Source organism: Bactrocera latifrons, unplaced genomic scaffold (genome assembly GCF_001853355.1).
Source record: "Bactrocera latifrons isolate USDA-ARS-PBARC rearing strain unplaced genomic scaffold, ASM185335v1 scaffold_41, whole genome shotgun sequence".
Lineage (NCBI taxonomy): Eukaryota > Metazoa > Arthropoda > Insecta > Diptera > Tephritidae > Bactrocera > Bactrocera latifrons.
In genome coordinates, this window is record NW_017537057.1 from 1154826 (window position 1) to 1182240 (window position 27415).

The 27415-nt window shown below is 36.7% G+C and overlaps 3 protein-coding genes across 7 annotated transcripts; 2 read left to right on the forward strand and 1 right to left on the reverse strand.

The window, feature by feature from the left end:
- Window positions 1-16: 16 nt before the first annotated feature.
- Window positions 17-1192, forward strand: LOC108972575 (DET1- and DDB1-associated protein 1). The gene is made up of 2 exons (XM_018939209.1): window positions 17-256; window positions 332-1192. Exon 2 carries the CDS (start codon window positions 395-397, stop codon window positions 707-709), a length of 315 nt encoding a protein of 104 aa, XP_018794754.1. The 5' UTR covers window positions 17-256; window positions 332-394; the 3' UTR covers window positions 710-1192.
- Window positions 1193-1530: 338 nt separating this feature from the next.
- On the reverse strand, window positions 1531-2367 carry LOC108972574 (NADH dehydrogenase [ubiquinone] 1 beta subcomplex subunit 9). The gene is made up of 3 exons (XM_018939208.1): window positions 2161-2367; window positions 1927-2069; window positions 1531-1858 (listed from the first exon to the last, which is right to left on the reverse strand). Exons 1-3 carry the CDS (start codon window positions 2253-2255, stop codon window positions 1662-1664), a joined length of 435 nt encoding a protein of 144 aa, XP_018794753.1. The 5' UTR covers window positions 2256-2367; the 3' UTR covers window positions 1531-1661.
- Window positions 2368-2616: 249 nt separating this feature from the next.
- On the forward strand, window positions 2617-25536 carry LOC108972619 (DNA-binding protein RFXANK). Of its 5 annotated transcripts, none has more exons than XR_001993648.1 (5): window positions 2617-2685; window positions 3206-3410; window positions 3893-4639; window positions 10671-10817; window positions 25432-25536. XR_001993648.1 is itself a non-coding variant. In XM_018939268.1 (4 exons), the coding sequence occupies exons 2-3, from the start codon at window positions 3352-3354 to the stop codon at window positions 4599-4601; spliced, it is 768 nt and encodes a 255-aa protein (XP_018794813.1). In that variant the 5' UTR covers window positions 2617-2685; window positions 3206-3351; the 3' UTR covers window positions 4602-4639; window positions 25432-25536. The 5 variants fall into 5 exon arrangements, 2 of the variants coding, with proteins under 2 accessions (XP_018794813.1, XP_018794815.1); XR_001993649.1 differs by having other exon boundaries at window positions 10671-10800; XM_018939268.1 differs by lacking the exon at window positions 10671-10817.
- Window positions 25537-27415: the final 1879 nt, after the last annotated feature.

Here is a 27415-nt window from a genome sequence, read left to right on the forward strand (position 1 = left end):
GTGTCAAATGACGGAATCGCAAGAACAACAATAAATCAGATATTGGCATTCGCACAAAAATCTAAAATTTGTAGAGTTCAGACATATAAATAAAAAATTGTTAATTGTTTCGTAAACTAACGCAATTCTGTTTTTTGTATACTAATTTACAAATTAGCATTTTGATAAATAACTTTAAACGAATACTCTCGAGCACGAAATTGGCGAGTTGCTATTGCAACAACAATACTGCGTGGTTGAACGCAAAGACACAACAGTGAATAAAAAGCACGCGAAAACGAAAGTTCGACTAGTATCTATAAAATTATTATCTTCTCTTCTACCCGCCCAGTTGCATTTACACTAACTGCTTCGTCTTGGATAACGAAACACTTCCATTTGCCAAAGAAGTAAGATGTCTGTTGCAGAATTTCTCAAGGACCTTCCCAGTCACAATGCACAAAACTTTTCGCAATTTAATATGGAACAAGGACTTCGTACATCACAGAAAAGGCCTTCCGTATATCTACCTACAGAAGATGTGCCATCGGAGCAGCACATTGTGATGGATAAACGTTGCGTATTACTGAGATATCTTAAACAACAATGGGATAAAAAGACATTACCTCGGAAACGTGATCACACTAACGGCGATGCAAACGTAGGAAATGGCACAGCGAACAACAGTTGTAAAAAACGTCCACGATTGGATATAAACCAACTTGTTTAAAACACTTTGGATTGTCAGCTGTGAAGTGGGCGGGGCATCGAGCGCAGCACGAATAATCAAATTGTGTCTGGGATGCGCTTAAAAGTATGACAACTTGTTATAATTTACTGAAAATTTAATTATTTTTTGTTTTTTTATTAAAACAACACCAAGAAATTTTTGGTTTTAAAATTATATGTTTGTATAGCATCCCCCTTAGTGCTGTACAAAATCAACGAATTATAATCGGCAACATAAACCCTAAATAAATATATTCATGAATGATTTTAAAACCCTCGTAAAAACGGGTTCTGTACAAACACACACAATAGTCTGCAGCTTGTTAAATATGGTGCAAATATGCGCCTAGCCATTACACATTAGTTGTTAAGATATTATTTTCTAAATATTTGAATATAAGCAATTTTGTAAGTCGCAACTCACATTAACGGAAACTTGGAAATAACTTGTACTAAAAAATAAATTCACACATGCACGCATTAACCAGTTTTATTTGAAATTTATTTATTTGATTGTGATTGAGTAGTAGGAGGTCGTCTTCCTGACTATATAAAATGTATCGTATTCTGCAAAGATTTAAGATTGAATAGTTGCAGATCGTCTTCATGAGTGAATAAAATGTATCGTATTTTACAAGGACTTAATTTGTAAGAGTGTGGTCCTAATCATTCTGAATTATTTTTGTACATTGAGTCGATATTCGAGGAATTTGTCTGCCGGTTACATGTTATTCCACTATTAAAGTTCGCATTTTCAACAATTTATCTAAACCACCAAATGCTAGTCATACTATTAATTATCATCTTATAATGAAGAAACAATTTAGTTTTAGCATTTTTTATTTGCTATACTTATATTCCCATCTGCAGTTTATATTTCGGTATTTCGGTACTTATTAAATGAGCCTTTCGTTTTTTTTTTTTTTGCGCTCAAGATTTAATGCAATGCTTCTTTAATGGTGACCTAAGTCCTTTGGATCTGGTTTGCCGTATTGCTTTTCCCACCAAGCAACGAATTCTATTTTGCGTTGTTCTCGCTTGGCAAAATATTCTGGATACTGTGCTTTCTCCAAGGGATGCCAATAGTCGATAACCCAATCTGGTGGTATTACCTCTCGTTCAAAGGCGCAGCCACCAGCACTGTTAGCAACTGCATAAACAAAATAAAAATTATACCTTACTTATAAATATCGACTACTATATGTACATGTCGCTTACAGGTTCTAGGCTGGAAATGTTTGGTCTCGAACAATTCTTGTTCGCCAGCAGCTAGTAAGCGAGAGGCTTCCGCCATGTCAGTGATACTACGATTTTTGTCAAATCGTTGGCGCAGTAACACCGCTCTATACCGGAAAATATTTCTGAGAAGTAGAGTAATGTTAAAGGAAATTAAAAAATATAGTAAATTACATAATATTGTTTTGGATATTCTTGATTGGGGACCAAACATACTTGCGGTCATACCACGCTTCCAGATTACGTAGTGCTCTCTTGTATAGACTGCATACTTGGCGTGAGTGCGTCCGCACGGTAAACGGTACCGACATTTTTAAGAAAACACTTCTTAAAATTTATGTTTTAAAAGGCCTCGTAAATATCGTCTACTAAATTGCTTCCACGGTTGTACAATTCTACTTTTGACGTACGAACAGCTGATGGCAATTGTGGAATGCCACATTTCTACGTTTAAGTCTGGCAATAATGGCAAGAGCGTACGTTCTCTTTAAATGAAATGTCAGTAAGAACGTATAAAAAAGTGGACTGTGTTCTTTAGATTACGGTCTTTGTAGTATTCATGCAAAAAGTGTTTGTCTCCGCTAGAATCGGTCAAAATAGTTTCCATTTCATTCATCCACAATCCAAATGGAAAATGAAGATTTCCACATTTTTTCCAATTTGCCTCTGCACATTTTCTCTTCCGTGCGCTCAGACAACAGCTACGTCGGCGAATACTACAGATTTCTCAATTAAATTCTGGTGAGTATACACTACAAATAAGTGAAATTACAAAAGTTTGTAAATTGTCAACCTATGAGCAAAAGGTATCCGTTGTGAACTGAATTCATTTGTATTAGAATAAAGTGCTTTTACAAACTGCGTTTTTCTGTTTGATGCCGGTTATGGGCGGGGAGTGTTCATCCATGGCATCGTGTTCGGATTTTTCGCTAGCTACAACGGCTTTGCTTATAGCTGATACAAATGTTACCATATATGTTATGATATAAATGTGTTAATAGTTTTTGTTAATTCATATGCATTGTGGAAAGTTGTACCGAAAAGTTTATATGGTCATACATGATTTTTTTGGAGTGAATTGTGGGCTAAAGTGGCGAAAAATGGCGCGCAGTTTATTGACGTACTTGAAAGACATCACATTCTCCCTTTTAATGCTATTTTGCTCATCTTCCGTTCTTGCATTTCCTTTATATGTTTGTTTTTCTCTTTCATAGTGCTTCCAGTTTGTATTTTTCATCTGATTGTTTCCCATTCTTTGCAGTTCATTCACATTTAAGTTCGAAAAGATAGCCCAATCTGCCTGGTAATTTCGAATTGTCGGCGCTTTTGTGTGCAAAAGTGTGAAAAAGACGGAAAATCCCAAATATAACAGCGGGGAATCGAAACAGTACAGACCTACACTTGAACATGTCTTCAGCGGCCAATTCGCCTGCGACCAATTCGAATTCTGATGACGAACAAAGCCGGTAAGTTGGGGAAATTGTATTGCTCACCGTATAAGGGGTTTGTTTGAACTAAAGGAGAACGATAGGTGCTCTCACCGCAAATTAAAACTTTGCCGCTAAAGACAGTAGAGGCAACCAATTATTTTGTTTTTTTTTTTTAGTAGCTTTTCTAACCAAAAAATTATAATGTGAAGTAATAAAGTAAAGGTTTGTTAATATATTTATTTTATGTCATGATTTCTTTTTTTTAATTTTAAGCAGAAAGCGTTGATGAGCATTGATCCGCAAATGTTGATGAATATATACTGTTATGTAAATACTTATGTGAGGAAGTGTTGCCAACTATTTGTATTTAATAATTAATAGCATAACTTCGAGGAAATTGTAAAAACATTTCCCTCGAAATATGTCTTGAGCATTTGAATAAGATATCTGGAACAACTTTATAAAGTTCAGAATATATAAAAAGTTTGGAGAAATTCTGAAATCTTTTTATGTTGTAGATCGAAATGGCATTTACAACTAAATGCGGACACACCTTCACCAAATCCAAATATCCCGTTATCTACACCCACCTCATTGCATTCCAGCGCCGGTGGAGTTAGTGGTGGAGCCTCAAAGCGCAAAAGTGCGTTTCTACCATATCGTCCACATGCCACTGTGCTTACAAACTTGCAACGCGGCAATACTGAAGCAACCTTTTGCCCAGTGGAAGTAGCATTGTCATTCCACGAACGTGCCGGTCAAGGTGAGATCACCGATGATCAAGTGCGTATAGAATTCGAGCGTAATGATCGCAATATTGATTTCAAAGATGCTACTGGATTTACTGCTCTACATTGGGCATCATACTACGGTCAGCTAGCTGCAGTACGCTTACTTGTCGATTCTGGTGCTGATGTGAATGTCGAAGCACCTGAAATGGTAACACCACTTTTGCTTGCAGCATGCGGTGGTCACAATGAGGTGGTGCGTTTGTTGCTGGAACATGGTGCTCGTCCTACACATATGGATATTGTCGGTAATACGGCGTTAATGTATGCCGCTGCTGGAAATCACCCACATACCTGCAACGAATTGTTAGCCAAAGATCCGGATATGACGGCAACCAATGAGAATGGCGATACCGCATACTCTTTGGCTGTAGAAAATGGAGCTGTTTTGGCACAAGCTGTGCTGGAGCAGTACTTGAGTGCGTTGTTGCTGCTTTAAAATAAAGCTATTCTGAAAAGGAACTGATTATGAACACGGTAAGTTGTTTACGATGTTATCTTGTTGAATATTTTAGCTTTATAAGAATTTCGAGTTCCTTGCATTTTGTATCTCAAAATTTATAATAAAATTGTTAAGAAATGATGAAATAGGTAATACAAAAATTCGTTATGTTTGAAAACTATTTTATATGTATATGTATGTACTTAAATTTACTTTTCATTAAAATACTCTGTACGTAGGGCTGTCTGCAAATAAGCTGACAGGAAGGAGACTCGTTTTCCGCGGACATACTTGCAAATTCACCTCTGACGCGCCCTAAATAACAAATCGAAATGCTTTACATTAACTTGTTGGCTATAGCGACGAAGATAGTAGTGGCGTTAGCGAGGGAACCATCCATAAGTGCCATTTCCGTTTATCAGTAAAAAAAAAAAAAAAATGCAGACAGACGTTGTGCCCTGACACAGCATCTCCGTTCCTTTCATTCGACCACTCATCAGTTTGAGAGAAAAATGCTAAGTATTTACGCATTCAACGACACGTTTATAAGCATTCGCTAACAATACATATGCGATTCCAACACAACTGCATCATTATTTACATATGAGGATGCATTGACGCTTCTCCACTGCCCCGCTACTGGATGGTGCATCTTAGGCGAGAGCTTGTAGTATACTGCCACCACCCACATATACACACATATGTTTGCACATTGACTGTGAGCTAATACAGTCATTTTAATTCATTCATTAATTTCTGCATACTATGCAACCGTTGCTTGTTGATCGCCCCGCCCCCCAACTCCTCCAAGGCTGCATGCTAAATAGATCGCGAATTTGTATATTCAAGTCTCTTTTGATTTCCTCTTACTTATTGCCTGTACGGAAACTATCTCTCATGGCTATGAACGTAACCAGTTGCCCTTTCCACCTCTTCTTGCAGCTGACAAGAGCTTGTGCGAGTGTTGCATTGCAATGGTGAGCGTTTTTAATTGATGAAATGAAAATTAGGCTTTGAGCAATGAAATGGACGACCGACTCGATTATATATACAAGATAATTGGACTCCATTATACATAAGACCATGGCCCGGCCATACAAAATATGTAATATGTTTAATCGTAATCGCTTTGGTGAAATCCACACATACATATGTATATGCTTAAGAGTCAGACTAGTTGAATGTCTGATTCAGGTATTGTATTAATAATCTTAGTATATATTAATATGAAGTTAAAACCTGAAGACGATATACACATTAAGCTGGTTGAAACCGTTTACATATTGGTTTAATTTTTCCTAAGGTTGCCGACAGGCATTTCAGTTTTCCAAATGGACATAGAGTGGTTTTAGTGCTAGTCTTATAGAATAGTAATTTTGGTTGCAAATACTCCGGGTTTGGTTTGGTTTCTACAATAGTATAATGATTCCAAAATACTCAAGAATTAAATATTTCAATTGTTACTATTTTTTGTTACGCTGTGGCCTAAATATTTCCATAATTAGTTCATGAATAAATATGGCATATTTTTCCAATAAGAAAGTTTTACCAGATTATTAGATACAAACATCCGGATCCGAATTTACAAACCAAACAATATTCGCATTTGCAATTAATACCTACATATAAAAGCTGTTCGAACAAAATTAGTGGCATCAAACATCACACATGCACTTTCAAGTCTTTTATGTTTACATATTTCTTCTCCTCTCTTTTGTTCGTTCACCTTTACCCCACAAGATTTGAAATGGTTTCTCATCAGTAAACCAAAGAGAAATTGTCTCAGCGGCTTTGCTGGCTGTGCTGTCGGCTGCGGACTTTTGTCTTCAACGGTTACGACTACGGCTCCGTTCAGTTTTTCACGACGCTCGTTAGTTGTTTGGTTCGAACATTCATTTAGGCTGGACGTGTTTGTTGCTGCAGCTCTTGGCCAATCGCTTCATTAGTGGAGAGGAAATTCAAAAAATTCAACTTCATTGCTAGTTGGTAGAAATATTGGCTGATTGCCACAGTCAGTCACAACGACAGCGACAGCAAATAAGCGCAGCGAAAAAGTTGGAAGGTGTATATCACAATACAGATACTGAAATTTATTTTATACAGAAAAAATCAAGATTCAGATATGTGAAGAATATCGGTAAAATAAATATTAATATACATAAAATTGCAAAGTGTAAAGCAAGCGAAACACATACCAAAAAGAAATACATAAACTACTTGTGCTGTGAAAATTCAATTCCAAAAATTTGAAGTAATAACAGAACACGAAACGAAAAAATTCGCTACGCAATTTATTATGTGTATATACCAACAGTGCGCGCTGTTCAGAAACTAACATCAGAAAGCAAAAGGAAGTGCGTGCGCGTTTACACCATTTACAAATTGGACATTACAAAATTTCATTGTAATATATCTCAAAAGCATTACCAAGGTCGTTGAAAACCTATCTATTCGCAAATAAATGCTTAAAGGAAAAACTTGTGTCGGAACAGCGAATAAGTACGGATCGACTTTGCCAAAGTAGCAGTAGTTCACGTCGTGCTCAAGCATCTAGCAAGAAAATGTAAGTTAACTTTTCTATACATTTTTGCCGCTCCTTACTAGTGTCCTCTATATTTTGACACCTTCCTATGAGTTATTATAGGTATACATATCTGTAAGTGCCATAAATATCGTGCAATCATGTCTTACAATGTAATACTTTTTCACTTGCCGTAAATATGTACAGCGGCATTAACGCTTTATTTGGCTTTGCGGAAAATGCTCGACGTACTGGCAGGAACTACTAACATCTGTACATGCAAAATGTACATTTGTGTATACTACTTGCCATTTGTCTGCTTCATACTCTTTGTATATCGTATCAAATGCCACCCTAATAAAAAGAAAGTGCGAACGCAAGCGCCTCAAGGAAGGAAAGACAGAAAAAAATTGAAACTTTATTCTCATTTGCGGGTTTTCAGTGGCTTTTAGTTCAAATTCATTATGTGATAGGCGGTTAAATATATGCGAAAGGAAGATACAATAGCTTCCCATGAAGAAAGCCGCCTTAAACAAAAACCTTAATTGTATAGTGTTTAAATTTTGAAAACTGTATGTATTAAAAAATATAAAACACAAATTTAGTATTTGATTTCATCTTTATATTTGTGTTAAAAATGTAGGCAATTGAATTGTAAGTTAAAATCCTTTCCGGGAAAGTTTTTATTTTTCTAAAATTTAAACCAATTTAATTATTGCATCTTTTCGCACAGTCTCCTTGATTTGATTTATCATACTGAACATTTATTTGTTTATAATTTGAGGTCTTTGCTTTAAATCTGAAAATATAGATCAGCAAATACTAAACAGTCGCGAATGCAACACCTAACTTACGCACGCTGCCTTCTTACTTTGTTTTATTAATTCATTCTGTTTTTGGTTTGTAGTTTATTTGTTTACACCTGCCTCTGTACAATCTATAGTGTAGATATAAATATCTATTTGCTTATGTATACATATATCGTATCTATTATTCACCTGTAGCCTCAAAAAATAAAATAATTAATATGTAACATACTACACTTTATGTCTTAATACTGTTCATCTTCAATGCAGTCCACTTTAATTAGATTGATCACGAAACAGAGCTATACAAGCAAACCCTTTAGATCCCCTTAAGTATATAGGTGTAACGCCTCTGCTAATGTTATTAGCTTTATATGTGTGTGTGCATTTAATTTTGCTACGTTCTTTTTCCTGCACTTTGGTATGTGATATAGTTTGTTTTTGTTGTTTGTTCTTCTCATTAAGCTGGCGCTGAGTTTGCTCTGCTCATTATGTATTACGCCTTCGTTTATTTCGTTCGTCGACTGTGCTGTTTTGCCGTTTTGTTGGCCTTTCGGTTGATTGGTCGGTCACAGCGTAAAAAGCAAAAAGTCGCTTCGCAGCAGCAGCACCAGCAGCAGCAGCGGTTGTTGGCTTTTCTGTATTGCTGCATTTTTACGTTTCTCTAAAAGAATGCCAACAGTGGCAAAACACATGCTTGACATATGTATGCGCATGTGGAGAACGAGCAAACGAACAAATAAATCGCGAATAGAAGAGATTTTCCATAGCGTAAGAGAATTAACACAATTAAAAGTGAATTGGGAGTATTTAACGAAGTTTCGCGTTGCCAATGTCTGCTATTTTAGATTGCGAATTATTATTATTTAAGTTGCTCATTGATAGACTGTTGGATTTTTCGCTTGAAATACATATTTTGACAAATTCAATAGGTTGCTTTCTTATTATATAAATATGTTTATTTGAATACAAATAARCATGTTTATATTTTGTATATATATATAATATTGAGTTACTTTAGAAACAGCATGTTTCTTACGAACATATTTTTCAGTCTACATTGTATGTCAATTTCTTGTTTACATTTTGATGATTTTGTGTGATTTACAACCAATTCGAAATCAGCTGTCACTCTGTCTTTATTGGTTAGAATATTGGCAAATAGGCATTTGCATCATAAAATCAAAACGAAATTGTTGATATTATCCTTACAAGTTAAAACACTTTCTGTTTAATCGACACAACTTTGTAATTAAACTATGCTATTATTAAGTCCACAGTGACGGTTATTCATAATGTAACAAGGCAAGCAAGTTATTGTGCCTAGAGTTGGCAACGCAATGCTGCTTAATACCTAATAAGAGTTCGAATTCCAATATCTTCTCATGTTCGCTTATAATTTCTCCCAATTCACCCTGAATTTCTCTCTCTTATGAGGGGAATGATATATTTTATATCTTTAATAGCGTATAGCGTGTGTGCGCGGGCAGAATAGCACTGTAGATACGCTTGTGCAAAGGTGTGTGTTGTCGCGCACACGGAGACCGTGTGTAGTGGTTGAAATATCTCGTTGGCGTACGAAATGCGTCGACGTACGAATAACAAATTTCATTCAGTACTGGTTTCTGGGGGATATTAAACGCTAAATAGAGTACACAGATGAGCAGAAACAAAGCCGTAGTAAAACTAACGAAGAGACGACGACTAAGCGAATGAGCGTGTTGTATATGTTCCACTCAAATTCGTTCTTATTTTCACTAGTATTTTTTCTTGTATTCGTTAATTTAAAATTAGTTCGCCGACCTCCCTACCAACCAAGCAACGACCGATTGGCCTGGTCTTCATCACAATAAAATCGAGACAGGGCACGAAGAGCGTGTGAAGGTGCATATAAAAAGTATTCAAACTGAACAGAAAACGCACAGGAAATACTACTCGAATCTTACTACTACTCACATACGTGCATATGCGTGCACATAGGATACATAAGTATGGCTGGCATGACTGCTGTGGGCACAAAGTAAAGGAAAGGTCGTTCAAATGGAATTTTTCTTGCAATTTCAATTTGTTCGCCTTCATTGCTGTCTTCCGTCTGTTGCCTGCTATGGAAGTTGGTGTGGCAGCGGTTGACGTAGACGCTAATATTGGTGGCAGCAGCGCCATTATATTTATTTAGCGCATGTCTGCTCTGCATCTGTCAGTGCAGTGTATATAGTTCGTATATGAGACGCTAGCCGAATGGTTTGAGGATGTAGAGCCTATAGCTAACTTTTTTTTTTTGGCTTATAGATATAAAGAATGTACCTATATTTTGGAAGTATTTGAGTAGACAGATGTTTTGACAGGTGTCATATATACAGATGTACAAGCCTCTAATATGACTACACGCATTTAACAGGAAACAGTAGAGAGTTTGAAATTAATATGTAACATCTTATCTTGCAACACTTTTCTTCTCCAAATTTTTAACTGGTTAAGAGGATAAGAAAATCTATGTATAAGAATTTCTTTCTAAAGTCGAAAGAATATTCAACCACGACCATTCAATCTTTTGTTTTTCGAGAATCGTTAAAGCTATTAAGGAGCTCAACTGACTGCCGAAAAGAGATCATTTTTCGGAATTAAAAATATACTTCTTTATCAATTGTTGTGCAATTTTGTAAATTTATTTATATATATTTAAAAAACGTAGAGTAAATAATATTTTTGAAAAGAAAATTAATTTTTTTTTAATTACAGTCGGAAGTCGCTGCTGATGGCGCTAAATCACGCAAGCGAAGTTGAAAAATGCTGTTTCGAAAGAAAAAGCGTTTAAAATTTGTAAAAGGCTGTAACACAAAAACTATTTGGATACGGATTTAAAATTTTAGTATGTTATTCTTAAAGGTATAACCTATCGATAAATGTATGTTTAAAAACTATTTTTATTTTTTAATTTCACGCTAGCTGCGCCTCTTAAGTAGCAACAGTTTGTATATTTTGAAACAAGGCTAAATGACTTAAAACTCGTTTAGATGTGAAAGTCAATCAAAGAAGAATTAACCTTCAACGTTTCAGCACAATTTACTTGTAATGTACCTTGTAGAACATACTCTGTATCTCAAGCTTTTTATTCTATAATCTTTTTATTCTAGAATCCTTGAAGCCTTTCTAGAATATATTGCATTTTTCAAGACCCATTCTACATTCTAAAATGTGTCAAATTTAATGTTTCTCTTCTTGCACGTAGAAAAAGTTGATAAAATTTCAACGAAATGTGGAAATAATAGATTTTTTTTTTTCAAATTTCTGTTGCAAAACGTATTATTTGTTGTTGCAGTGCATCTGAATTATATTTCCGGTTTATATTTAGAGTCGTCCCACACGTTTAAATGGCTTCCTCCAGATGCTGGAAGTGTTGCTACTTTGTAGATTTTATTGTCAAAAAGGAAGGGTATTTATTGCCCTTTATAACTGTGCAATACAACTTTGTTGCATCTGTCGGTTGAAGCGCTGCACGTGCTCATGAAAATACCGAAATAATTAAAAATCTGGAATTACAATATTTTTAGTGCTTTTACAAATATACGTACATATGTATGAATATAAATACTAATATTTTTTAATACTAATCACTTAAATAAATACATATTTATATGTATAAATTTTTAAATGGCGTCTGTGTACACGCATCTATACACTATTGAGTTTTGTTTTGCTTAGCTGCTTCTGTCGCTTTATTTTGTGTTGGGTACTGTACGTAGAATCATGTTGTTTTTCATTTCGAAAATATGCTGCATTCCCAGCCAATGCATTCAACAAACAGCAAGCGAGCTAGCGAGGCAATTCCAATAGCGCAACCAGGCCAATCGACGTCAACAAACGGAGCGACGACCAGCCGAGCATCGAAACAAACAATGGTGCAACCAGCTTAACTGGTGGCATCTGGTATGCTACATACATACACCATACATACATACATAGATGGTAATGATGAAGATGATGGCGATGATGATGTTGTGCATATATCAACAAAAACAAAGCTGCAGCGTTGTGCCAGTTTATTTGTTGCAGTCGTCGAGCTCGAGCGCTGCGTTGCATCTGTTTTCTCCGGTGTTCGTTGCAGCCGGCATCTGAAATGTTGTTGACATCTTTGTTATTGGTATTTTCGCCTATGCTCTCCATCTCTCTCCTGCACACTCAATCGCTCTATGTTGCGACTGTGCTGCCTTTTCGAAATTAGTTTCTCTTTTACGAATCTATTCGTTTACATCTGCTTTTGCTCTTTGCATTTGTGAATTTGTTTTTTATTGCATTTCTAAAATTTTTTCCCTCATTGTATATTTTCTCATTGGATATGCCATTGCATCCAAATGTCAATAATAATAATAATAATAATAACAAAAACAACATCAACATTGCCATTGCCTATTTTAAGGTGTTTGCCTTTTCCGTTGTGCATCTTTTCTGTACTTTGTTTTGCTTTTGTTTTGATTTGATTTGTTGTACAGTTGCATACATAAAAATATATATATGTGTATGCGTTTAATTAATAAAGAGCATTAAGCTTGCTTAGATCAGATCTACAACTTTATGATGGAAACGTTGATTTTTTGATAAATTTACAAATTTTTAGCTTCGAATTAGACTATATTTCGAGTTTCTTAAAGAGGCAAAATAATACTGCGTTGAAAAAAAAGTTAGGGGCCCTTGGAGTTGATGCTGCCTAACCTGGTAAAATATTAGTCAGTTCAGGTTACTTGGACCCGACTATGGTGAGAACGCAGCTTTGCACTTGGAAGTCAAATTTGAACCGGACTACCAATACAAACTACAATTTTACGTCAATATAAATCTATATTGTCACCTTTAAAATAAGCTTCGGGGCCAATACAAGCATACCAACGCTTATATTGTTCTCAGCTACTTTGTCAAGTATCTCGATCGCAACCTCTTCTCAACGTCGTTTTTTTCTTTTCGTATGATTCTAGAATTCATACGCTTTATACTTCAAACTTAAACCAAAATGTCTTGAGCTGATCCATAAGATATGTTGAGGGTTTGTGCTATTACCTTAATGCCAAAACTGTGATTTTCAAGCACTGTTTCTTTAATTTTTTCATTGTACTCATCATGGAGAGTTTTTGATGACTTTACGACCTTCATTGAGTGCTTTGTGCCACTCAAATACTTCTGTTCTTGATAAAATAGATTCCCCCAACACTTCTGCAACATTTTGAATGATTAGCATAACGTTTATTCCATTGGAAATCGAAAATTTGCTGCAAGCTCGTTGTTGAAAATGTTTTTGATGATGCCTGGCCGTGTAAAATATTGGTCATGGACCCGACTACTGTGGAAACACAACTTTGGACTTCAAATATGTTACAAAAATAAGACCTCCGATAGGTACTTACATTGGGCCAACAAAAACTTCCAAGTTGTCCAAAGCTGAATGAAGCATCGTTAAAGTTTAAGAAAAACTCCCGAATAAATAATCGTATAATATTTCGTTTATGGGTTTCCTTATGTATTACCAAACAAAAATGGATTAATTGAGACTATTGTATTTTCTATTATCGTACTGAAGATAAATATATTTGTATATACATACATATGTATGTATGTATTTAAGTATTTGAAAGTATCCTCAGTAGAGTGTTGTCGTTTTTTCCATTTTCTTTCGTGAAACTTAAGTTTTTAATTTCGTTTGACAGCGTTTAACAGTCACGTTTCGTTAGCGATGCTTCTCTCTATTCTTTCTTGGCTTTATTAATTTCAGTGTCAGCAACTGTCGCAATAATTAAATTTAGTAACAATGTCAATTTGTCTGCTATTATTGATGATGCTACAGACGAAGGAGGGTAAAAAGTCTTGCGACAGTTCTTAACTATTGAATTCGCGTTTTCCTTTTTTTCAATTCGTTGGGGAATTCATTAAAGTTGATTTTTTGTCTTAAGTTTTTTACTTGTTAAAGGAAATTTATAAAAAGTGGAAACATATTAAGATCCTACTGGCGAGCTCAAATATTTACACTGGTTTTAACGAAAAATCGGCAATCACACACTTTATGAGAGAGGTTACATGGCTTTCGTTGAGCAAAACACCATTTTTAATAGTGTTTATTTATATTATATTTTATTAAAACCTTTATTGTTCCACAGTTACATATTATAAAAAGAGTTTGTGAAATTAAAAAAAAATATTCAAAACTCGGCCATTACGAAGTCATTTTTGACCGTCCATCGGAAAAAAGATGCCTCCGCATTGGCCGAAGAACTTCTTACAGGATCACCCGAAACAAAAAAAGAGCAACTTTTCAAGGCTATATCTCCAAAACTATTGTTCGGATAAAAAGAGAATCTATGTATGTTTTAGAATTAAATAAGATAATAATACATTTTTTTTTGAATTCTGAAACCCATGTAACTCTTAAGGCGGCCCACACTAACCTTAAAAGGCTGCTACTCAAAAACTATCGATTTATTTATCGATTTAAAATCAATAACATTTGAACATGTTATTTTCAAAGGTATAAACTATCTAAATATGAAAACACACTGGGTGTCTCCCATAATAATCCAGAAGCTTTCCTAACACCGAACGAAGTAATAAGATGATATTATTATTGTTTGTGACAAGTCGAAGTTGACAGACATCTGAAGTGTTACTTATTCTATTAGCAATCGCATAACTAGCTGTGTACATAAAAATAACTGCTGAGCAATTTCTGATTTCTGACACCATGCATGCCCGCGCCTCCGAAACACATGTTTATGTGATTGATTTTAAAATGGGTCGTTGAACTTATTTGAATGTTAAGTCAGCAGTAGCGATGGTGAGGGCGGTGCGTAGATGCCACCATATATTGGATTTTTCTGCAAAGTGAATACCACACACACTCACGCAAGAACATGTGTAAAGTAATGCTCTTATTTGCACCACTACTTTGGCTTGGCATGCCAATGCTGCTATGCTGCCACGGTTCGAATATCAGTCATACATATACATTTACTTGTGTACATACATGCATATGTATAATACTTGTGAGTATTAAAGTTGCGCTGATGACGGCAATGATGCGAAAGATGTGTTGAGCACGGTTTTGCTTGTATGATTATTTGTAACAAAAGCTTTCTTGAACTTTGTTGCCATTGTTGTTATTAAATGTAATACTATTTAATATTTGTCATTGTCACTAACAACAACAACAGCAGCGCATACGCGCCGAGCAAGTTGACGATGGCTATGACGACGACACGATGACACTCGCTTTTTTTCTTCACACAATTCCAGCTTACACTTGCAATGTCATGTCAGCTATGCGTTGTCTGTCCATGTGTAAAATGTTGCTTGTGTGTTGCTTTTAAAATGCTCATGCGAGTATTAAGAAAAGTTTCGCTGTGCTATGTTACTACTTACAAGCTTACGACTTTTTTCGTTGTTGCTATTTTGACAGTTGCTGCTGTCACTGCTTTCAGAATTATTACAGACAGACAAGCGGTAGCTGCGCGACCTGCCTGCCCTTTGCTGTGTGGAAATCAATTTTCCACTCTCTCATCCTCATCATCATCACTGTCATACCCTCACACCGTCACACCACTCCCTTTTTGATTTTCTGTTGCTTCAATTGATCCCGGTGTTCGATGGTGCGTGCACGCCAGTGACCCCCTCCCAGTTACTACAGATCTCTACGCATGTGTCTGTATGAAATCCGCTATGTGAAAGTGAATAAAGCAGCAATGAGGGTCCCAACAGCCAGCAACACCCAAATTGCCCTTATAAAGCTTTCATTATATGACAATATGGGAATTTATTTATATTCCTTGGTCTCTGTTGGCGTGGTGGAAGGGTTAGCTTTTGGTTGCTGTGCTGTGCGAGAATTTTCAATTCACCAGTCACCATTTACTGTTACTCATAGTTTTAATTCAGCTGCTCTATTTTGTAATTAGTTTAGTTGGTACTAAATGTTACTTTGGTGGGCGGGGAGTGGTTCACACTCGCGGCTAACTTCCGTTCACATTCGCTTCCTCTACGACGGTTGTTGCTTCGTATATGCGAAATGTCGTATATACCCATAATGCGAAAGTTGTACATGTTTTACAACAACATCATTTACTCAACGGTACCACTCCCAGTTCTTGACATAACGGGTATAACTTGGTTTGTTTGTTTGAAAGCCTACTGGGCTGTTGCTCTGTCGGTTGGTCGTTCGTTCGTTCCTCGGTTTGTCTGTCGTTGACTTGCTCGTCAGCAGCAGCATAACGCCTTGTCTGCTGCGCGGTTGTGGGTGTGTGTGTATTTATGCGACACCAAAGTGCGGCTGAAAAGTGGGTGGCTGCCTGTGGGAGTAGTCGTTGATGAGAGGTCGTCGGTGGTGAAGGCGTTGCAGTGTCGTACGATGGGTGACTCCTACGCTTTGAACTTTGAAAATTGATTTGTAGCTGCTAAAAGGCTCGGCTGCTGTTTTTGTTGTTTTGGCGTGCTTCGGTATTGACAGTCACTTGCAGTCAGCGACCGACCTCAACGTGCGCTTCATTAAAATTACTCCATTCGCACACGACAACACCGACACTAGTGTCGATATACCGTTATGTGGACCTGTGCTGTGTATCGCATTTAGTTGATTGGTTGTGGGTTTCTTTTAACGCCTCTTAGTTTCTTTTTCACTTGCATTTCTCAATATACATTCTTGGTGGTTTTATAATTAGATTTCATCGGTGTAATGAGTTTTTAACGTGATTTTAAGATATTTTTTATGTAGTTGGTTGGTACTCTCTACAAGTGTCATAAGTTATTAAAACATGTTGATTAGATTTATTCGTAATGTCATTGTTGAGAGCTCCGCTAATTGGTTTACATTAAAGATCAAAAGTTTCGGCGCGGTTTCTAATATTTACTATTTTTACACAAGTTGGTGATAGTTATGGATTTTTCTACGCTGAACATGACTTATAAAGTTTGTAATATCAAGTTGGAAACGTCGGAAACCTTCTAGTTTATAACGATCAGAGTCCCTGTTTCGACGGGATCGTACTGTAGGGAGAGGGGTGTCAAATGTGTAGGGTTAGCTGGACATGGAAAGAGGTGGTTGGTTGGTGTCATGCGGCGAGTCGTTGCACGCTGGACATATGTTTGATATGTCAGGGTCGACTCAAAATAAGTGGGAGTTGAACCTGCTATAATATCCAGAACGAAACTGCGAGTGACCACTCTGGAGCTCCTCGGCAACTTGATGTCTTCGTCTGCCATGGGTGGTGGTTTGACTTCAAATACGCAATTCACTAAGAGAGAGAAAGGGAGTCGGTGAAAGTGTTAATGGCTCCACTGTGAATGTCAGCCAGTGCATGTCTTAAGTTTTTTGCGTCCGAAGTCTGGTTAGCTTATTATTTTATGTCGTCGGCGTCATTGAGGAAGGTCCTTTTGATGCTCCTGAGACGTGGTTCCGCTCCAAGCAGGTTTATTTCTACGTGCTTCACTGTGTAGGTATTCGTTGGAGGACATCCTATTTTGGTCCGGAGTTGATTTAGTCATGTCCATCTGTCTGACCTTTTTAACATTTTTTCTTCTTTGCTATAAAGTTTATATTCGTTGTCAATACCCCTACCAGTAACAAATTTGCTAAACCAAAATGAAGTCATACATATTTGTTAATAGATTTGTGCTGAATATATGATTTTTTTTCTATAGCTTTCTTCTTGCTTAGCTTCTATAACATTACACATATTCTCATATTGTAATCGGGTGAAATTGCCTTCTTTAGCAAGTTCATAGGTTTGCAGTTTCCAGCGATTCTGCTCTGATCATAACCAGTGTAATTGGGAAGAAGCTTGATACTTTAGCTAATGATGGCATGCACTTGTTGAATAGCAGTGAGCATACAGTATAGCCGCTCTACGATCGAAGTGAATGCACACCTATGCGGAGTAGTACATATGTATATTGCTGCCTTGATGACAGCTACCTCCGCTTGAAATACACTACATGTGGTCTGGTAATCAGAAAGTAGTGATGACGGAGAGTTCTCGACAGAAGACTCCACCTTCTACCGTCACTACTAGAATCGATTCCTCCGTGACATTGAGGTAATTTCGATGAATGGCGCCGAGTTGACATTTCTTGGCCGGACAAAAATCCGCGTCCTTTCTGGGTACTTGAACCCGACTGTCATGGAAACGGATATAATGACTTTGCCACACCCGCAGACTGTTTGCCTTGAGTTCGAATCCAATTTAGTAAGGAAGTTGGTTTTCGTTCCATAGACCTCCGCCAGAGTCTTCTCATTGTGCTAGTTTATTCGTAGATGATCGACTGTCTGGTCGGACAGATTTTTTTTATTCATTTGGTTAATAGTGCTAAATTGTAATAAGGGTTGTTGGTTAGTTCAACGGCCTGACATCGTTAATTTTGCCTTACGTTTTTGCTTTTGACTTGACGCTGTTGCACTTTGTTCGTTTTTTATTGTTTTGTTCTACTTTTCTCACATAAGTTATGTTGACGCAAAGTCTCAGCGTCAGGTTTGTCCAGTCTAGACTTCTTTAAAAGGTTATGAAATGCATACATACATACATATATACTTTCTATAAGAGCAGCGTCTGCTGATTTACGGACCCGTTCCTTTTAATTTTCTGTTTTAATTTTTTTTTTTGATTCCTTATAGATTGCATATGAAGATATGTTGTTGCAGTACCGCATAATTTTCCTAAAAGATCATCGAATCCCTTATATAAACACAAATGACAAAAAGTTAAGCAGTAATTCCTTGAAAACATTCCCAACACGTTTTTTTGTTGTTATTCACCAATTCAGCAGCACAATACACTTTTGGCGCCAATTTGTGCCGCATCTTCGAAAACAAAGTCATGGTAACGCCAAAGCAAATAATAAGAAAATACATACATACAAATATATGCATAAACATATATGTACATACACACATACATATGTGCATATATTGTTTATGTCTGCGGCTGCTGCAGTGTCCTTCATCGAGTTCAAAGAATTCCTTACTTCAAAGGCATTAAGTCCTCAGCGTTCCTTGAACCCATTTTTCAAAGTCATTTATAAAAGTAACAAAAACACAGCGCAACGGCAAAAAGGTAACATACCAAATCAGACAGACAGACAGACAGACAGACAGACAAACAGACAGACAAAAGAACTAATCAAGACTTTGTATGGATAGCAGCATAGCATGGATGGCATAACTTACCTATGCGGCAGAGCCAGACAAACATAGTAGTCCTCGTGGGAAGGAATTTCATGGCGTGTTATTTGCAATGCCTGTGAACTCCGCCTTCAAAATGGGCAATGCGTTGCATACCGCATTTCACATAGCCACAACTAACCATACGCGCATCATAACAGGAAAGCAGTTGAAGATCGCGTATGCTTAAACGTCTGTGTGTGTGTGTGTGTAAATGCGTACGCATGCGCTTATGCATGTGTGGCATTTAGATTTGCGCGCGGTAAAGTATGCTTTATAGTAGAACTAATCGGAATCATGCGTTCGCTGGGCGATCTTGCAGTCATTGCCTACAACACAACATAATACAGCTTGATGTGCTTGATCTCCTGGTTTGTACGATTTTCTTGTTTTGATCGCGCTCCTGCGCCGTTTGTATGGCGTTGGTGCGGGCATTTATACAATTCATGGATTCCATGAACGAATTCCTTTATGCGCGACACACACACGCACACTATGTTGTTGTTACATTGCTGTTGCGTTGCTGCAGCTGCCGCGCGCCGACTACACTTTTTCTTATTTCTTGTTTACGTCGTATATGCCTATCGGTGCAGTTGTTGTTGTATTTGTTGCTGTTCTTGGAGGTGGTGATGCTGCTTTAAAAAGGCAATAGACTTCTTGGAATGCCAAAGTTGTTTACTTGTGTTTTGCAGTACTTTTCCCGCTTGCCGTAAGCGTGCATAAATTCGCTTCGTCTGATACTAGGCCTAAACGGCACTCGTATATACATTTGTATGCTTGTAGTTATGTGTTTTTCTACAAGTGTACGCGCATAGTTTTACGACTTGCTGATCCGCCTGGTATTAATGGATTTATATTACCATAAACTAAATAATTTTTGCATGCTTCGTTTGCGCTTCGGCACTGTTAATTAGCTTTGATACGCCACCAGAGTCCGTTTACCTTAAGTGATCTATAAAAATTGGGTATGTGGACGCTTTTATCGTTCTTTTTTCATATTTGCTTATTATAATTTTTATTTCTGCCTTTTAAATTGCAGCGTTAGTTCGAAGTCGTCTTTGGTAGTTCCGCAATTTGGTATATATTTTTATTGCTATTTGGCTGTTCTTTTCCCCTTTTCAGACTTGATAAGTTACTCATTAAATATATCGCGTGCACTTTGCATTTGTCTCCACTTTTTCCATCTGGCATTTTTGCGGTTAACACAGCGCGCTGGCGGCCTAGCCAGTCAGGGCTCCCCTACTTTATTAATATCGAGTTAGTTATATTTTTAGAAGGTCTTCTTATTGCGTTATTCGAGTATGAAAAATTAAACTATTAAAACTGTGCACCTTAACACCGCCGCTCCATAGTGGGTATAATTATCATTAAGCAACATGCTTGTGGCCGCTCATCAAAAAAGGGGGAAGTTGATTTTCCAGTACTCCACTTCGGTTACTATACTTTATGTTTCAATGCTGCCACACGTTAAATAGCATAATGCTGTCAAAGCGCGGACGTCGTTGACCCTTCTGCACATGTGCAGCATATTCTTAGCGCTCAAATCGCTTTGCTTGTAGTTGCCGGTGCTGCTGCATGATTTTGTGCTTTGCATGCATGACTCTCTGCAATTTTTTCACCCCTTTGTTGGTGCGACTTTTGCTGTTATCTTTAGCGCTGTTTCAACATAGTATTCTATATAGAAATATGCAAAAAATTCTAGCATGAAATAATAGTTGGTTTTAGAATCGCCATCTTTCGCAAAGAATACTGCCAATATTATAAGCCGTTTCGAGTGTAAGAGCGTGCAGAGTAAAAGCAGGTACCTCGAGCTGCTTGTGATAATCCGTGAGTTTCTTACGGCGTGCCAGTTTCTATAATAATTTGTCGCTTACAAAGGATGCCTCACACATGTCCCGTGGTTTGGCAATTTACTTTCTACCTAAATTTCTGAGAAACGAAGAAAGTAACAGATTCCATGTGCTCTTATTGTCCATCGTCAGTCAGCGTTCATTACTAATTTTTCCCACACGCCGTTTTTCGTTGAGGAATGGGCGCGGTACAACGTTCTTTACATATTCACACACGTGTATACACACAATGCAATCAGTTACCGTTCTATGGTCAGTACCAAAAATATGTTGCGAAAATTCCTCAGTCATTGCATGTGTGTCCGCAAGAAACACGTTTTGTTGCTGTACATAACGATCATTTGGCTTGGCTTAATGGAAAAGTATGCGGAAAACCGTTAAATCGACACAGCATGTGCGCGCAACGCCTTTATCGATGTGTAGTGAGTTGTGAAGTGCAAGGTAAACTGAAATTGTGATGTGATCAAATTTGAATCAGACTGATAAAATAAAAAAATATGTATTTTCACAGGTATTTAAAACTTTAGTTTTTATACTACAAAATAGCCATTACAGTCATGCCAACACTTAATCCCACTAAGACTGCGCTGGGATTGCCTGCGGTCAAATATGCAAGCGCCTGAATGTATGTTCTAAATGGAATAAATCAAAATACCCCGCTGCTGGAGGAAGATGAAGGATTCCTCAGAATTGAATTGTAATGGCCTACAGTGTCTTCAAGGAATTTTAGTTGTTTGGGTTGTTAAGGAGGCCTTTGACGGATGTGGGGTTCACAGCTACGTCGTCAAACAAGCGTCTCTTTTGTAACCACTACTCGATGTGAGTTCAGAAAAATATTTAAGTGCCTTGGTACGAGTCTAGCATTGGCATGTATTATAACCAAAACAATACCCAAAATGTGTTGAAAATGTGTGTCACCTTACCTTATTTTCTAGTCACACCGTTATTTTTATTTTTTTGAACAAATTTTACCAATTGCTTGTTCGATTAGCCAAAACATTTAAGACAACTAGTCGACTCGGAGCTTCTGCCTCCTAAATGTATACTACTCAAGTTAGTTATTACTCACACTAGCAGACATATTGCTATCGATATGCAAGTTTGCGTCTACCTAACTCAGTACCTACCGCCTACCTTACACCCATATATGTAGGTGAAACAGCATGTATCTATACATTTGACAATCTCTGTGCGAGCATAAAGTTGTATCGGAGCACATGTATAAATAGAGACATATATGTGTATACACACATGTACACATATAAATGTGGATGTATCTGACGAACCAGCAAAGTCGTCGTCCCACAAGAATTCTCAGAATTCTTGACAACATTCCATGGAGTGGAGTGGTCTACCAAGCGTGCTTTTGCTACCACACACACACTCACATACACATGCACACGCTTTGGCACCAAACACTACCGCTATCAGCACCTTCTATACATCAAACTCGTCGCGTCGTTTATACATCGCATCGTCGCGGCCGACGACGACATGAACTTGGTGTCTTTGATCGCCGATCAGTAATACGCGTGCGCGCACAGAAAATTACCCACAAAAAATGCAAAAGTGCGATGATCGTCATGCGCGCAAAGATAATTATCAATTCTCCGCTTTTTTGCGCGACATCATCGGCGTATGCATGGGTGTGTGTGTGTGTGTGTGTCAGTCAGACTGTGGGGTGGAGGAGCCCCCAGTAAGAATACGCGGTGCTGCGCTTTTGCCCCGCAAAAAATGTAAATAAACCCGTGGGCGGCGGCTTGCCGTTGCTGATTGCTTTTGTTGTTGTTGAGGCTACAGTGTTTCTATTATAAGTTCGCTAAATAGTGGAGATTTGAAGTTTTAATATTCCTTTTGCTTTCAGAAAAATATGCTTTGAAATATGGCTGCTCATTTTTGAGCTTGTTAGATTTTCGAATATATATAAATATTACTCCGAAACCCTGGATACCAATTTATTAATTCAAAACATTTTTGAGGAAAAATTCATAATTAAATTTTTAATTCTAATTTCGTGCTAAATTTTTAATTTCTCTTAACATGTTTGGTATTAAAAATTAATAAATTAAATTATATTTATTTGCATTTAATAATAAACATTTAATAAATATTTTTTAATTTAAAAATTGGGATAAAAAATAAAAAAATAATTTTCAATTAAATGCTGCAGTAAAAATACATAAACAAGGTAAATTCTGCCTTTCTTTCTAACTGAAACATTAAAATTAAAATTATTTATGATAAATAAGTTAAAAATATAAATAAGATAAAATTATATAATAAGATAAAAAACAAAAAATAAAATATTATTAAAAATAAGCTTTCCTTCTCTAATGATAACCAAAATGGAAAAACACGAAGTAGGCAAACGCGAAAAAGTATAAATTTTTAAAATGATTTTCTTTTAAAATTGTTTATTATTTTTTTTGACATTTTTTATATATATGTCTATTTTTTTTTATCATTTTTTATAATTTCATTTCTTTTTCCAGCCGATTTTTTTTAAATTTTTATTGTCATTTTTAAATCAGTATTTGGGATTAAAAATTTCAAAATTATTTTTAATTATAATTTTCGGAGTAAAAAATAATATTTTAAACTTAAATTCAATTATTTCTTTATTTTTTTATCCGGCCGGATTTTGGGATTAAAAGTGTTAGTTTTAATATTTTTAATTCAGTATTTGGTATTAAAAAATAAAAAAAAATATTATAACTATGATTTTCGGAATAAAAAGTATTTTATGCTTCTTTTATGATTATTTAATGTTGTTGCTTACCTTTGTATGCCAACTGCAGTTGCATATTTCCCCCCACACGCCCTGGCTTTGATGTCACTGGGTGTTATGCTCACTTCTGCTTATTTATTTACATATATGTACATACGTACATATGTATGTATGTGTGTGCAATGTTTTTGCTATTGAGTTCACGTGTGTGTTTTTTTCCCTGTCATTCACTTCAGCTTTCGCTGTCATGCAATATTGTTTATTATATGTGTATGTGTGTGTTTATTTAATTCATTTTTTATTTTTATATGTTATTCTGTTGTGCCTTTCATATTCGCTATTCGCATTCGCTTGTTTTAAACAAGCCCTTCAACTGGTTGCCTACAACAACTGCATTGCCCATGCGAACACACATACAAATATATGTGTGTATGTCTGTATGTATTGAGGTGTATTAAGGTGTATGCTCACCAAAGTCAGTCATTATCATGTTATGCTTCACACACATGCACATATGTAGCTACATAAACAACATTGGCTTTATCATTATCAACGACGCCGATTAACTTCATTATGGCGTTTGTACAACGACCCAATGCTTGAAAATGTGCCTTGTGTTATTTACCTTGCCTCCTTGACTTTGGAACAGCAAAACAACCCGCAGTGGAATGGAAGTTTTTTGGAGGGAAAAAATCTTGGCGTCGTTTTTCAAGTTTTGCTTTGTGCCGTCTTTTGTTTTTGTCAAAGTTGCTCTGAACGATTATTTTGTTTTCATTTTCTTGAGTTCCTTTTTAATGTTTTACATTTATTTTTTTGTATTATTGTCGTGGTGCTTGGCTTCATATCTTTGAGGTTGGTTTTTGTTGGATTTTCGCCTGTAAAGAGGGTTTACAACACTTTGTTAATTTAGTAGTTTTTGAGTTCAGAATTATAATTTCGAGTAATAGATGTATTTAAAAACTTTATTGTTTGAAAGACTCTTATTTGGTTTACATATTGCTGGCTTTGAGAAATAGTTTGGTGCTTTTAAAATTATTTTAAAAACTTAAAAAACTTTAAGCGCCTGATTGTATACTTCACAAATCGGATAATCGTCAAGTAAATTTGACTACTAGAAAAAAATAGGCGGATGTTGGTGTAATCGGCTCCCAAACTCGTTTTTCTCAATACTGTTGTTGTTGGGGCGTCAGAATTCTGCCGAATTGGCAGTCCTTGGCCGGATAAAAATCCGGGTTCGATCCGGTTACGCAGATCCGACTGTCGTGGAAACGGCTTCTCGAAACACTTCATAGTCGATGAGGAAAAAATCTGCAAAACGACTGAACCAATCGTATTGAAATTTTCTCACGATCTTCTTAGATACATATGTCTAAGATGTCAGGTAACCATCGAGTGATTGTTTTTATAATTTTTTTAAAATAATTATTTCGATTTTTTAAGCCACTGCCATCTGCATTTTGTCTCAAATCAAAATATCAACAAGTTCTTCGATCTTCAATATTTAAAATATTTAAAAAACTTTTTATTTCTGACTGGCAAGTGCATATTATCCCTAAAAGCACACTTTCTTTTCCCATACCCCCATCGTTTTTGCTTATCTTCCCGCGTTAACACATCCGTTTTATCTATTCTAACTGTTGTTATTTGCGATTTTCAGCTTTCACATTTTATGATTGGACTTGGATTTTATGCTCACAATTTCGCTACAATTTTTCGCATTTTCCTTTTTCTTTACAGTGTCACCAACAACAACAATAACGCAACATTCCTTTCGCTGAAGTGAGTCGAGCGCGCCGCTGAACATAATCGAAGGCCGTAAAATCGATGGCATAAAGAAGGAAAGAAGGCAAGTAAAATAGAAAACATTTGACCTCAGTGTGTAGACGATTGTTGTTCACTTCGGAAGCCGGCATAATAGTAGTGTATTGCCAGAGTTGGTAGCGTTGCGCGCAAAGTCTGATGATACCAAAGTAAAAATACCGAGCTCAAAAAGGATGCTATAAAAATAGCATGCAATAAAAACAAAGAAGTAGAAGAAACATATGCGGAAAAGCAAGAAAATAGCAAGCAAACAAAGTCAACAACACATTGTTAACATTTAGTACAGTGTTGCACAAAGTTGTAGGCTTGCGTTGTGTTGTGTTGCGTTGCGTTGCGTTTTTAGCAGCAGTAGCAGCTCAGGTTTATACTCATTAGCGAAGCAGCACACGCTTCTTTGGCTTCATTTCCCTCGAAATAGTAAGCAAAAGAAATCTAAAGTCAGCAATCGAAGACACCATCGCTACCACCGGCCGACAACGCAAGAATACCGATACCGACACCGACGTCTGGTCCGTCCGTTCATTTGTCCGATACAGAGATAGACAATAACGCTTTCTATGGGTTTTCGTTTCCTTGCCTCTCTACTTCTTACTATAAAAGTGTTGGCGTTCGTCATTTGCGCTAACAACGGTATGTGTTTTTGTCGGTGCACACTACGCACCACTACCTTAGCATATAGACTTCTTTCTTACTTTTTTTTCTAAAATTTTTTGTTTAATTTGCTGTATGCGTGCGTGCCCCCCAAAGACGAACGTCGGCCATTGACTGGTGACTGTCTGTCGTAATTAATGTGTGTGTGTGTGTTTTGTCTGCGAGTTGATTTTTTATGTGTGTGTACGATTTGAACCTCTGCTCGTGCGTGTGCGTTAATCGCACTTATAGAACCGAATGCGTTTCAGCACATACCTACTGTATTTGTATGTAGCTAGAACTAGTCTCGCTTGATCTATGATTTTTGTATGTATTGCATGCTGTCTGTTCTGTTTGGTGTTGGTGCGTCTGGTTTACGCATTTGTCTGTACGTCTCGTTTGTTTAATTGTGGTACGCAAATGTAGAGCTGGAGTCGTAAGTATTCGCTGCGTTTTCCTGCACTAATAGCATAACTTTTTGCTTTGATTTGGCTTRGAAACTAGAGGTTACTTATTAGGAAAGTAGAAGAAAATCATAGTCTAAATTCGAAAATATTCGGCTGCATTCGTCAATATATTGGATAAACATTTTAACTTGCGCCATAACAGATGATAATTTTTCGCGTTATTTCGGGAACTTTACAACAACACCAACATATTTTTGTCGAGCTCAACTGTTACTTTTAATCCTTTGACAGAGTCGATTTGGTCAAGAGCGATTTGGACAGACAGTAGTATACGATACTAGTCTCTATATACGCGAACGAGTTCCTCAATTTTTGAGATAAGCGTCGATCTGAAATTGTACACACCCGCGTCCCTCAAAGCAGCTGATCATTTCTCTTAACCGCCACAGTCAAACCAATATAGCTTAGAACGATCAAAGTCAAGTACTCCGTTCTCGCAACAGTCGGGTCTACGTAACCGAAATGGACCCGGATTTTATCCGGCGAAGGCCTGTCAACTCGGCAGAATTCTGCCGTTATAACAACAACAACAAAGTCAAGTACTTTTTACGGAAACCATTTGTTTCTGCACTAAATTTGGTATGGCAGCTAAACAAGCTCCGTAAAAATTGTTCAGATCGGACCATATATGCTATAAGCTGAACGATTAAAATTAAGCTCTTATATGAAAACATTCTATTTGAAGATTACATTCGGTGCAGCCGATTTCAATACTTTGACTTGTTTTTGTTTACTTTGTATTGTAGGTCCTCATTGCTTGTGCGCGACATTTCTGAGAGTTCAAACGAGTATTTGCGAATTTT